Source organism: Carassius auratus, chromosome 13, assembly GCF_003368295.1.
Source record: "Carassius auratus strain Wakin chromosome 13, ASM336829v1, whole genome shotgun sequence".
In the NCBI taxonomy this organism is placed as follows: Eukaryota; Metazoa; Chordata; class Actinopteri; order Cypriniformes; family Cyprinidae; genus Carassius; species Carassius auratus.
Window position 1 is genome coordinate 12,391,258 of NC_039255.1, and position 13,700 is coordinate 12,404,957.

The 13,700-nt window shown below is 37.4% G+C and overlaps 2 protein-coding genes across 5 annotated transcripts; one reads left to right on the forward strand and one right to left on the reverse strand.

The window, feature by feature from the left end:
• Positions 1-166: 166 nt before the first annotated feature.
• On the reverse strand, positions 167-6,005 carry LOC113112695 (BAG family molecular chaperone regulator 3-like). Its single transcript, XM_026278469.1, has 4 exons — positions 5,712-6,005; positions 2,820-3,128; positions 2,202-2,495; positions 167-2,040 (listed from the first exon to the last, which is right to left on the reverse strand). Exons 1-4 carry the CDS (start codon positions 5,901-5,903, stop codon positions 1,372-1,374), a joined length of 1,464 nt encoding a protein of 487 aa, XP_026134254.1. The 5' UTR covers positions 5,904-6,005; the 3' UTR covers positions 167-1,371.
• A 1,030-nt stretch (positions 6,006-7,035) lies between these two features.
• On the forward strand, positions 7,036-13,445 carry LOC113112696 (nucleolysin TIAR-like). Of its 4 annotated transcripts, none has more exons than XM_026278471.1 (12): positions 7,036-7,094; positions 7,891-7,987; positions 8,310-8,408; positions 8,504-8,558; positions 8,653-8,740; positions 10,506-10,581; positions 10,866-10,974; positions 11,065-11,160; positions 11,242-11,326; positions 11,785-11,908; positions 12,052-12,191; positions 12,283-13,445. In XM_026278471.1, exons 1-12 carry the CDS (start codon positions 7,066-7,068, stop codon positions 12,395-12,397), a joined length of 1,113 nt encoding a protein of 370 aa, XP_026134256.1. In that variant the 5' UTR covers positions 7,036-7,065; the 3' UTR covers positions 12,398-13,445. The 4 variants fall into 4 exon arrangements, with proteins under 4 accessions (XP_026134256.1, XP_026134255.1, XP_026134257.1 ...); XM_026278470.1 differs by having other exon boundaries at positions 8,259-8,408; positions 12,283-13,444; XM_026278472.1 differs by lacking the exons at positions 7,036-7,094; positions 7,891-7,987; positions 8,310-8,408 and adding exons at positions 9,702-9,771; positions 9,982-10,049 and having other exon boundaries at positions 8,509-8,558; positions 12,283-13,444.
• The last annotated feature ends 255 nt before the right edge of the window (positions 13,446-13,700 follow it).

The window sequence follows — 13,700 nt, forward strand, 5'->3', positions numbered from 1 at the left end:
TAGCATGTAGTTTTCAAATGAGCCTTAAGGGCCAGATGAGTTGGATCACGTGTGTTTACTTAGGGTTGAATCTAAACTCTGCAGGGCTCTGGACCTCCAGGAATTGAGTTTGTCATCCATGCTCTACACAGTGTGCATTAAAAAAGAAAAGAAAAAAAGTGGTTGTATATTACACACTTTGCAACTTGTAAGCAAAGTGCTTTATTATATTGTATTTGCAGTCATGCTTATGTCACCATATCATGTCAACATTTTAACAAACTGCAAATAAGCTGTGTAACACTGAACATTGCATACTATTTCACAAAACAGAATTTGAAACCAGTTTTGTTTGCAGTATTAGTACGATATCAGAGTCAGTAACAGGTCATTGAGATAAAAAGGTCTCACAACAGTCATGTGAGACAAACAGCACTTTGTTTTAAACTGAATTGAGCTGACACATTATACAAAGTAATTTTTGGTGCACTAATTTCAAGTCCCTTAGAGCAAGCATTTAAGTTGCTTTCCTCAAGGGCACAAGGTTGATCAAATGGGATTGTTTTGGTACCTGTAGAGTTTATAGATCACCATAAGTTTGGACTGACCCTGGCTGCTTTAATTGTAAGGCAACCATATTCAGTGAGAATCTTATGTTTTATTTTTATTTTTTTTTACATTTGAACATTCTTAATACTGGAAATGTTCATTTTGGCACAGAAAAATAGAATAAAAATATATCATAATTTGTATCACTGTCATTCAACAAATAATAATACTGACAAGCATTCAAACCATCATAGGGAATTCTGTCAGCAAAGCATGATGTTCAAATGGTTATATTTAAAGGCATCAATCTCTCTCTCTCTCTCTCTCTATATATATATATACATATATATGTATATAAACCTTCCAATATGCCAAAATAAAAATGAATGCCTTTTTATATTTTTTGTAGCTCACACAATAAAATTTAATCAAAAAATTCTAATAAAAGTTTTCACTATGACAGCCCACTTCTTCTTTAACAACTTCTTGAGGAATATTCAAAAACATTTTTTCATTCATTCATTCATTCAACATGGTACAAAAGATACTTTTTGAATGTTAAAAAACTTTCTTCTGTTCAAGGCCTCGTTTTCATTTGTTTTAGAACATAACCAGTCACCACTTTGTCTTTTGCTACAAGACACTTGCATGGTGTGATTTGACAACAGCAGCATCACATAACAGCACACATGATTGCACTCAGTAAACAAATCACGTTAGATCATTTCCAACAGAAAACGTAAATTATTCATGCATCCAACTAATAATAATAATTGCGCAAGTAAAAACAAAAATGGAGATTTTGATTACTGTTCTTCTCAAATTTGTGCTTTCTTTGTGCAATTATAAAATCTCCTTGACATTCTCTGAGTTTGCATGGTCAATCATACTCGACTCAGGGTACGTGTCACCAGCAAGCCCTTGCATCGGCTCTCCAAACATCTCCAGTTCATCTAGAATCTTTTGAACTCTGCGGACACCATCCCTTCGAGCCTGACGCACATCTGGGCGACCTTCAGGGTCTACAGAGTCCAGAGCCAGAAGTTGTTTGGTCAACATCTCCTCCAGCAACAAGTATTTTTTATCATTCTTCTTCCCATCGAAACTTTTCACATCTTGTGCCAGGTTGTCCACACATTCCAATATCTGCTGCACTTTGATCAGTCCTGGGTGGCTCAGATCTTGTTCTGAAGTCTCCTCAGGTTGGAATTGTGGGGGTGGGACCTCTTGAGGTGTTGGAGGGGCAGCGGCTTCCTGGGGTTCTGGTGCTGGAGGAACTTGTATGGTAATATTGGATGTCTCTGATACCTGCGGTGACTGCGGTACGGGTTGTTGTGCTTTTGGCTGGGGTGCTTGTGTAGGTGGTTGTTGTTGTACTGGCTGATGATGTATTTGCTGAGGAACATCACTCACTCTTTGAATGGGAATCTCAAATGCAGGTGGTCTGACAATTTCTTCAACTGGTTGTTCAACTTTTGGTGGTATTGCTGCGTGTCCAATGTGTTGCTGGACCTGGCAATAGTAACATTTACTTTAGTTAAATTTCATACATTAATTCTGAACACTGGTATTTCTCACACTAAATGTTACATCAATGAACATTATTGTACAAGATGGCTTGAGCTTATGTAAATCAATAGCTATTAATAAATACTAATAAATAATACATGTACCTGGGGTCTCTCTCCCATGACCTGAGACATGACTGGTGACTGGGCCCTCAAGGGGACCGGGATAGGACTGGCAGTTCGATTCTGTTGAATCTGAATGGGCACTTGTTCACGGTAGATTGGGGTTTTTTCTCGCGCGGCATGAGAACTTTGACTAGGCTGGAATTGTGAGGTGCACCCTATACCCTCATGGATCACAGGAATGGGGATGTAGCCCGCCCGGAGACCTGTATTGCTGGGTCGGGGCTGTTGATGAAGGCCACTCAATTGTTGGTGTGTGCCCTGTGGTTGATGAACCTGATGCAAATAAAAATACAGTTTGATTTTGCAAACCAGCTAGAAATGTATACACTAGCATTCAAAAGTTTGGGATAAGTACGATTTTTTGAAAGAAATCAATACCTATAATTTAGCAATAATGTGTGTTTGTATCGCATTTTTCAGCAACCTATAAGACTACATTTTTCAAATTTTGAAAAGACAATACAGGGCCCAAGGAAAACGTATAAATGAAAACTCCGGAAGCAAAGTACATGAATTAAACCTTTCACAATGAATCCATATCCAGATCTGACGGAGACTGCCATGTCTAATAGAGATATCTGATTCCTAATGGTTTACCTCAGGCCCGTGTGAAGCAGGTGAACAAGACAAACAAGCCTCTGATGGGGACTGCACTGGAGATCTAGGCCGACAATGTGCTGTTGGGGTTGGGGAAGGTGTACGTCCATCTGTTCTCAAATTTTGCGGCACTACTGGATGGATGTATGAGAAACTCGGATACTGCTGCAGCCTGGGTTCAGTGTTTTCATGGGAGACTGGGATCGGGATGTAGCCCTGGCGTAGCATTGGTTGCCTCATCTCTTGAATATAGGATTTGTGCACGTCCTGAGGTGACTCAGGGGCTATAGAGGGGCCATTTAAAAAAACCTGAAAAACACATTAAAAAAACATTAATTAGTACACAGATCAAGTCTATTCAAAATTAACCCACTATTTGTATTCATATTAGTTTTATCCTCATGTATTGACGAGGCAAAATATTTACCATCACAATATCCGGTAATGCATATATAACCTCTGATGATGCTCTTCATTTCGGCTCTGCTGAAGTATGTAGAAGCTATACGCCAAATTGTTTTGCAGGAGGCAAATAACTCAAGCATGTGGTTGACTCGGTTATTGAAAAGCTCCAATTATCAAAAATGGAATTCCAGACAGCATGACAAAATATTTTGACTTGCACCAATGACTTATTAAAAACAAGCCAGAGATAGTGGTGTGTAGATGTTTTTCTTTTATTTTTTAATTTACCCTCCACAATCCGTAGATCATTGTTTTCATGATTAATCTTAACTGAAAAAATAAAACCCTCCTTTATTAACTTAGTATAATCAGTTATGATGATACACATTATAAACTAAAAGTAACTCTTGTATTAAATATAGATACTTCATATGACACATTATGTGATAATTAACAGTATTTTACACTTGATACATTTTTCCTATTAGCGTCACAGTCAAGTTGTTGGCGTTTAGTCAAAATTAGTAATTTGCAAATTCCACCATTGTATATCTGTCTTATGTAAAATGATATTATACATGTTATTGCAGGCAACCAACCAACATGTTATTGGGCTCAGTCACTGCTTCAGTTCAATACGTAAATGTAAAACACTGTTTATGTCTTGCGTCTTTTCTCCTCATCTGTTTGACACACAAAGGTCAGTCCACCCTGTCTCAATGATGAGGCAGTCCAGGATCAAACATGAAACATGAGTGGGTAAAAAAACTCACTGTGCACAGCAACTGTTAAGCGATGGCATTGGCTTACAGGATATACCCTGAATGCCGTCGATTCTAATTCCATGACTCACTCTATGTAGCATTTTTCAATGGGTTCCTGAGCTGTTGACACTGTGTCTTAAAATACTTTTTGTGAGGGGGAGGGCCGCCCTTACTCATCTATGTAAATCAGAGTTGCACAGACACAACAAACATCAAACCAAACAAAATCCCTAACAAATCATCACGAAACACCTATTCCGATGTTGAAACAGCAGAGATGCTACATAATTTAAGACAGAGGTTTTCAACAGGGAGGCAATTACTCCTGAATGAAGGCATGGTCAGATTTACAGTTGCTCAGTGAAATTTCGCAAGCGATATCAAGTCATTTCAATCCGAGTCTACGTGACTAAGAGTCCACATTTAATTATGGTAAAAAAAAAAAAAGTGATCCAAAGAGATTTCACTCAAGTTCAGTTTGGTGCCATTATTTGTTGTGTTGCCCAACAGAAAGTTGCTTGCTTGATTGGTTTCCAATTCCACTGAAATTTCGTTAAAATGACCTCAACTTACAACATACTAAATGCTTAAAGTTAAGAAGCTTTAGTTCAGCAAATTGCTTTATTTTCCATACTAAATAAAAATGTAATGTAATGTACAAATCTCTGCACTGCATTGTAAACGTTAACAAAATTTAAAGACATTAATGTGGCAAAATATGCACAGGCCAAGCTCAAAATGTAACGCTCAATACACATCCGATTCCCTTTCACTAGGGAGTCCAGGGCCTGAAATAGGTTAAAGATGCCTGATTTAAGGTTTAAAATGTTTTGAAATTAAGACAGTTATGCACTTTTATAAAAAAAAAAAAAAAAAAACACCAAGATACTAAAAAGAGAGAAGTAGTGTATGTAACCTCATGCCCTCTGCCTTTTTTTTTCTTTTTTTTTTGACACAGACGCCAAGAGTAGCGCTCAGTTTATCTCCTGGCAGCTGTGTCTTTCCAGCAGATTCTTGGTGACACTAACCTCGGACAAGTGTTGATCTATCAAATGAAAGATGGCAACTGGCAAGCCCCCGTGTTCCCCCCAACATTTTTTACTCCCTGAACCTGATGTGCGGAGAACAGTTTGACACTTTCCAGTTTGTAACTTTCAAGCCCATTCATTGGGAATGACAGAATCGGTGAGTGGGCGGATCTTTCTGAAATCCCATGTAAGGAAAACTTTGAGGAACGCGTTAGAGGTGCGCGGTTCCAGGGATGTGGAGAACAAGCGCAGTGCGCGTAGTTCCCGAGGCTTTAAATAAACATTTAACAGTCTCACATATAACTGCAGTGCGTCACACACTAATCACTTAAGCTGAGATCATCACACTAATATATTTTCCCCGTGTATGCTCCGACAGGCCGTTCAAATGCACGCGAAGCGCTATTTCCACAGAGGTGACAGCGATTCACGCGCGAGCGTCGGCGAATATCAAGTGCGTGGCTCCTCTACTCTAGACAGTCGGTGTCTGATCAAGTATGTGGATGTACTGAGTGGGATCGTAGCCTACGCACTCAGCAAAACTGTATTTTTCGATAAAAACACCCTCTAAAATGCCACAATGCCCACGTAATCTATAAAGCACGTCCTATGTTGTTATGCATTTTTTAAATAGCCTGAAAAACGCACCCGTTTGACAGCGCAACTTCCAAAAGCAAAATCAAGATCTATCTTACCTTTTTCGTGTCGTGCCTCGGATCGTTCCACGTCGTTGTGCGATTGTTGTGATCCACAAAAAACGGCCAACCTGTCTGCGGGTCGATTTTGATCTCCCACCCAGGCGGTAGAGGATCGTTAGTTGCCATCGTTTCGACTGGAGATAGTGTTTTCATACTCTGATATTGCTTCGCTCCCGAATATTGTGCCATTACAGCCGCTACGGACGCTTTAAAGGGTCCGTTTGATGACGTACGGTGAACGGGGACGGGTTTCTCGAAGCAGCAAGGTCCCTCTGAAGACTACCGAGAAAGTTCTATCTGAGGGGTCACGCCCACGTGTGTGTCCAAAAATTACCCCTTGACCGTCCCGACACAGATCATCTCTGACACTTTAATCCCCTCCACCCCGGTTTATTAGACCGAGCACACTTGTTGCTCTTTTAACGTAAAGACAGACAGAACTGATACATTTCAGGGAAAACCTGTCTGATCTCCGTCATTCTACTCTTCTTTCCATTTTGCTTATATAATAATTTGAAATAATTGTAAATAATTTGTTTTTGTTTTTTTTATGTTAAGAGGAGTTAACATGTTAGCCAGCATCCCCCTTAATGACTGGATTATATATAGGTTATAAACAAAATACATTTTATTACACTGACATAATGTAGAATATTAATACAAAGAAATCAGGACTGAAACCAGGTTTGTGACATTATTTAAAGAAAAATTCTAAACAAACGCAAGCTGTTCCTGAGAAGTCAAATTCCTGGATATGTCTATACGTTAGATATAATAATTTATCAAATGTAACACTAAAAATCAAACAATTTTGCAGGTTTGTGCGCGCACACACACATGCCCTTAAATATATAGGCCAATACATTGTAAAAAAAGGATTACAAAACACATGGGAGGAAATACCTTTTAATTCCTGAACAACATTTATGCAATGTAACCAGTACATTAATAATCAATAAATATTACCTCGGTTGAGTTCGTCTCTGTGTTTTATTTATAATTTTTTTGTCAAAGACTTCAGGCATTTATTGGAGCTCTAACAAGTGGTCACTAAAAACAAATAACAAACCTTGAAAGACTAGCCTGAATAAAAGCATACAAATACATAACCTGCAACTTCACATTATTAAGGAATATACCTGCGATACATTATATATTTACACAAGCACCGTGATTCTGTCAAACTCCTCTTTTCTGTCAGATCCATCGCCCTCAAGAACCGGCTTTTTCTGTTTCTGCGCATGCGCAGTGACTGTCTTCCTGACTAGCCGGGTTCCGCCATTTTCTACTCAACATTGAAAATAACACCAGTCCAGAATTGTTTTTTTAGCACTCCTTCCGGCATCCAAGAATGGAAGACGAAAGCCACCCAAAAACCCTGTAAGTAACCGTTAGCCAAAAACACGAATCCTGTCAGTGCTCCGTGAACAGCTGTTCAATCTACTGCACTACTGACACTCTTCTAGCAACCAATTTAGCTCCAAAAACGATGTCCTACCAACGTTTTTGATATCGTATGCTCTTGGTGATCTCTGCTTATAATAGAGTTTCGGTCAGCCATTATCGCTGACTTTACGTATAGCAGAAAGATCGAAAAGCTTATTCTGGCGATTGTGGGAAACATAGCCATAGCATGCTAAAGCTAAGCTAGCGGCTAATTAGTATAATAATATTCATCAAAACAACTAAATGCAAGTCAAATGTACTGAATATAGCTAAACTTGTATTGTATTTCAGAAGTTATGGTATATGGCTTCAATATGTGCATCAGTAAACTATTCTAATCAATATTAATGTGTTTGAAGGAGCATGTCATTGTCGGGTGTTTTAGTAAAGGCCTGTTATCTAATCTCAGGCCTGCTGTTTTTCTACTTTAAGTATGAATTTTGTGTTTGATACTACAATGTAGGATAAAAATCTCTCGTGAATTAACTCGATGTTTAACTGTCCCACATAGTTTCATTAGTTTATTGTTGTGTGTAATGTGTTCCCGTCCTGAGGTCATTTGTGCATTAAAGGTATTCCTGGCTCATATAGATGCACTTTTTTTTCTACACCTAGAGTAGATGATCTTATTAAAATGCTAAATAATCTCATTGTGTCATGTGTTTAACTTATGTGGACCAGTCTATAGTTACTGTTTATTATTTTTAAAATGTTTTATCTGCATTTTCAGCTACGTGGGGAATCTTTCAAGAGATGTAACGGAGAACTTGATCCTTCAGTTATTTACTCAGATTGGGCCGTGTAAAAGTTGTAAAATGATAACAGAGGTAAACATACATCACAAATTACACTTTTTTTAAATGTTTTTTTTTTTCAGTGTAAATGGGTTTGTGTGGAAATGCCTATCAAACTCTGCATTATAATTAATATTCGGAATACATTTGCTTTTAAAACTACCCTCGAACAAACAAATCGTAATTTCTTACATTTTCTTAAAATCACACCAGAATGGCAAAATGACGACTGACAATATTAAACAGTCTTCCACCCAATACCCATGACTTTGCAATAATATATTTTCCTGGCTTTCCTTCTCAGCAGTCCGATAGCAGCAGGAAGGTGAACTCTATTGGATTTTCTGTTTTGCAGCATACTAGCAATGACCCGTATTGCTTTGTGGAGTTCTTTGAACACAGAGACGCCGCAGCTGCTTTGGCCGCCATGAATGGAAGAAAGATTTTGGGAAAGGTACATCAAGTATAACAATGTTTATTGTGAAGCATTGCACCCAGAATATCATGTTACCAAAGAAAATGCCTTCAAGAAGTTTATTTGATTAACAGGAAGTCAAGGTAAATTGGGCAACCACTCCTAGCAGTCAGAAGAAAGACACATCCAGTAAGTTCTGTTGTATTATGTCAATTGTGGGGGTTTTTTTTAAGGTAGATTTTCTTAAATGTAGTTACATGTATTAAATATCATCCTTCTTCAGATCACTTTCATGTTTTTGTGGGAGATTTGAGCCCTGAGATCACAACCGATGACATCAGAGCTGCATTTGCACCCTTTGGGAAAATCTCGTAAGTTCCCAGAAATCACACCCTTTTGTGGAATTATGGTTTTTTTTGTTTGTTTTTTTTGTCAAGTTGGTGGTTTCCGGTTACTTTGAACCAGATGATCTCTGTATATTATTTTTTAAGCCCCGTTTTCCTAAAATCTTGGAAACCGTTTCAAAGTGTATTTATTCATTTCCTTTTAAAATTATTGGTGTTTCTTAATATTTACATATTTTGGTAAGACATTGATGCAAAGATAAACATTTACTTTACATTTGTCATATGTGCTGTGATTAACTGGCAAATTTAGTCACAGTTCTGTCACTAATGAAGCCTTTATATATAAAATACCTTCATGTCTCTTTAAACCTACACAGTTGTTTGTCACAGCAGTTGAAAACAGGATGTCACAGTGTTTTATAGACCTTAGTTTTGTTCTAACTGTAATATTTAATTACATTGATGATTTTAATAGTCCCATATTGGGTATTATCAGCAAGCACAGGGAAGTCGTCCCCTTGGAATTATAAGGTTCTATCTGACATTTTTGTCAAAATTTATGTATTCACATATTCTTATTCTGTGACAATTTATTTACATTATGTCATGTTTTATTTTAAGTTGTGTACATTTTGGGATTTTTTATTGAAAAAACAAAAAGGTTCTATCTACAGAAGTCTATGGAACACAAAAACTTTAAAGCTCAATATCTCAAATCTACTCAGAACGCAGATAGAACCTTATAATTCCAAGGGGACGAAGTATAGTCTATATTGTGTCCCCGGATCAATCTGTTGTAAAGTGCACCCTAAAAATTTTCATCACTAATCTCCACCGCTTTTCCAAAATTGGTAAGTAGTTTTGATTTACTTAAAAAGTACAATTTTTAGTTGTCAACACAAAAAAAAAACATGCTACACTGCAAACTTTTCAGAGTCTCCTTTAGCTCTGAGTGTCAGTTAATAGAGCTCTGGTTATTTTACAGAAATGCTCATAGGATTGGACAGGAGCTTGAAGGCTAACAGCAAGGAACTGTGCACTCTGGGAACTCAGATGTAGATTTTTTTTCTATTTACTCTTTGCTTTTCATATTTGTATACTGCAGTATTTTCCTATTAACGCTGACATAGTGTAGAATTTTAACAAACCTCAGATAATTCATTCATATTTGCTTGTAAAAACTGTTTTTATCATGGTTTTCCTAGTTGTGTTGATAGTTTGATTCTTCTCAAATTCTGAAAATGTGAATTTCTCGAAATTTGCAGCTTCCCAAACTCCGTATTGGTGGTAAAGAATTGACCAGGAAAAATAAAGAAATCTGTTAACAGGCCATGTATGCCGTTTAATTCCTTTTCTCTTTTGATATTTCTATGTACTCTTGAGTAGAATTAGAGACAACTGTTCAAATTAGGAATGCATGGTAATGACATTGATGATATGAGAGATTGAGTACTAGTAAATAAGATGAAGATTGGATCATTATGTTGTGTCACAGGAAAAGTTGAAATCTTTGGAGGAGATTTTAAATATACATGCAGTAGTGTAGGTTGCATGACATTGTACTTGTTTTTTGTTTTATATATATATTTATATATATATCTTAACTACCAGTAATTAAGAGAATATGCAGAAGTTGTACTTGTAGATTTTTTTAGAATAACTTTATAATAACTGTGTCTCTCAGTACAGTATTGTGTGTGTGTGTGTGTGTGTGTGGTTCCTTTCTTTTTGAGATCTTTTAGCAAGCCGTCGGTGGACTGACTTTTCCATTGTTCCGTTTTTCTTGCAGGGATGCACGAGTGGTGAAGGATATGACAACAGGGAAATCAAAGGGGTATGGATTTGTGTCCTTCTATAACAAACTGGTAAGGCTCCAGTACAGGAACACAGAGTGAAGGTTATTCTATTTCTGTTTACTACCATTCATATTTTAGCTGTAGTATTACAGATATTCAACCTACTGGAATGAGTCAGACTGTTGTTAGAGTGCTTTTCTGTTCAAGTGTAAGCTATTAATCAGTTTAGTAAAAGTAATTATAAGCAAACTAGGACACAGATGATCTATTAAATGACTAGAAGTGTTGCTGAGAGGTTATAGTTTGGTTTCGCTTTACATTTATGTTTAAGTCTGTTGTTTCTTCTTTTCTAGGATGCTGAGAATGCCATAGTACACATGGGGGGTCAGTGGCTCGGTGGACGGCAAATCCGGACTAACTGGGCAACTCGGAAACCTCCAGCCCCCAAGAGTGTGCAAGACAGTAAGCCAGATTTTGATCCACTGTGTCTTATCAGTTTGCTGTCTTTAGAATTGAGCTGAATTAACATGACTGAATGGGGGGAACTTTCAGACAGCTCCAAGCAGCTGAGATTTGACGAGGTGGTGAACCAGTCGAGTCCTCAGAACTGCACGGTGTACTGCGGTGGCATTCAGTCAGGTCTCACAGGTACGGCTGCACGTGCTCGTTTACTCCCCTGTTCTGATTAGTCGTATGCATGCTCGCTCTTACGCTGTTCTCTTCAAACAGAACACCTTATGCGACAGACGTTTTCTCCTTTCGGACAGATAATGGAGATCAGAGTTTTTCCAGAGAAGGGATATTCTTTTATCAGGTATCATTCAACTATTCCTCTGTTTTTAGTTTTTTTTTATATTTAGTCAGTTAGTCCACAGTCTGTGTGTAATGTAAAATATTGAGATGATGACTTGTGCTTAATGGCTGATACCATTTGTACTTAATAGTAATAATTGCCAATGTCAAAAAGGCCAAATATCAGGCCTGTTTTCCCAGCAGTGGGGCAGAATAAAAGGATGTAAATCATTTTATAATGTTACAAAGATTTATATTTTAAGTAAATGCTGTTCTTTTGCCTTTGTTTTCAAGGTCCCTGAAAAAAAAAGTATCGATTTCTGTGAAAATATTAAGCATTTTTTACGTTAATTATAAGAAATGTTTCTATATTATTTCTATTATGCATTATAGATTTGTTATTTTTAAAGGGAGCGTCAAGATTTAATTAGCCACATGGTGACAGACATCATTACATACAGCAGCATCATTTTCTCTCAGGTTCTCCTCTCATGAAAGTGCTGCTCATGCCATCGTCTCCGTGAATGGCACCACCATCGAAGGTCATGTTGTGAAGTGCTACTGGGGCAAAGAGTCAACTGACATGGCCAAAAACGTTCAGCCGGTAATTCTTGTGAATTTGCTTTATCATAATCTAATTTTAATGGGGTATTAAATTCTTCCCATACTGACATTGCTTGAATCAGGCCAGAATAAAAATATACAAAAATCTATAAAAAGCTCAAGTTCTTGATTTTGCAATCACAGATGGAGTATGGTCAGTGGGGACACTGGAATCAAATGTATGGTAATCCTCAACAATACGGACAGTATGTGACGAATGGCTGGCAGGTGCCGTCCTATGGGATGTATGGGCAAACATGGAATCAGCAAGGATTTGGTGTAGAGTAAGTTTATATATATCATTTATGTGTTATGTATTTTCTTTTACCTATGCAGGAACTTGAAAATGTTCACATCCACTTTTCATTGTTCTAGACAATCACAGTCCCCGGCCTGGGTGGGAGGTTTTGGGACGCAGCCCTCTCAGGCTCAGGCTGGCCCAGTGATGAACCAGGCTAACTTTGGCATGGCTGGGTACCAGACACAGTGATCTGACCTTGGTTCTTCATAACACATGCCTCTCAATTCTTTAGATCCTGCTCTCATAGGGAGGGTTGCTAAAGACTAATAGGTGCACATTATCTTTTCCCTACAAGCTTTGGATCTGAAGCAGGAATTGCTTGATTGTACAGATTCAAATTTAGATTAAAGAGGCAATTGAGATGAGCACTTTCAGTGGAAATCTGAATTCATTGACCAGATTTGTTCCTGTTTTAGTGGAATAGGAGATGTATTGTATCTCTTGCCCCCCACCTTTTTTACTGCACATCTTGAGGAAAACTGCTGATTTTCCCTTAAAACCTAGCTTCAGGAACTTCACGGGTACATTGCAGAAAGCCTGTAGTGTAAATGTTTTTTTTTCGAACAAAGTATTTTCTTTTCTTTTTGTTTTGTTTTTTTTCTCTTCCTAAATAGCTGATCATGCGTTTGCGTATTCATTACAGTATGGACTTAGAATTTTGTACAAAAACAAAAAACAGCATAAAAAAATCAATTCTGCATTCTGACTTGGCAGAAAAATGTAAGTAAAGGCACTTTTGGGGTTCATTGGACCTGTGTCTTGTAAATGTTGACGTGTAAATGAATTTCTATGTGCAGTGGTATATATTTAATCCACATTAGCTCCCCGTTCTCCTCCGATTCTAGAGCTCTTTGATACTGTGTGTATAATATATCTTTTTACTCCCATTTACAGACAGTGAAATCTCTCCCGTTCACTATGGAGAAAGGGTCATAATGGCCATACCTGTAAATATCTTGTGATATCTTGGACTGGAATAAGGGTTTCAAAACATGCGCTCTTCTTGACGGACTTTTGCAGAACTAATAGACAAACATTACATGTGTGACTGACATTTACAAGCAAGCCTTAATTTTTGCTCGGTCACATTTCAGTTGAACACTTTGAGACCCTCGTATGATTTATCTTAGAGCCTACTGTAAATTTGTCCCTTTGCTGTTTTAACAAATATGCGTGCCATTTTTGAGAAGCCAGAGAAAGGTTTGGATTTTTTTTTGTCATTGGGATGTTAAGAATTGCATGTCTCAAACCGTAATATTTAGGTTGCTCAAAGCATTGAATGTAAAAGGCAGAAATGTTTGAACGCATCTTAGCATTTCAAGTTTTCTTTTAGTGTTAAACGAGTCAATAAATGAACTATTGAGAAAGAAACAATTTTTTTTTTGTCTAAACAGAATTATGGTCTGCTTTCAACATATTAATAACTATTTGTTTTGCAGTTTCAGGTATTATAATTAATGTCAATTAGGAAAGGAGAAAAGATGTAAATATT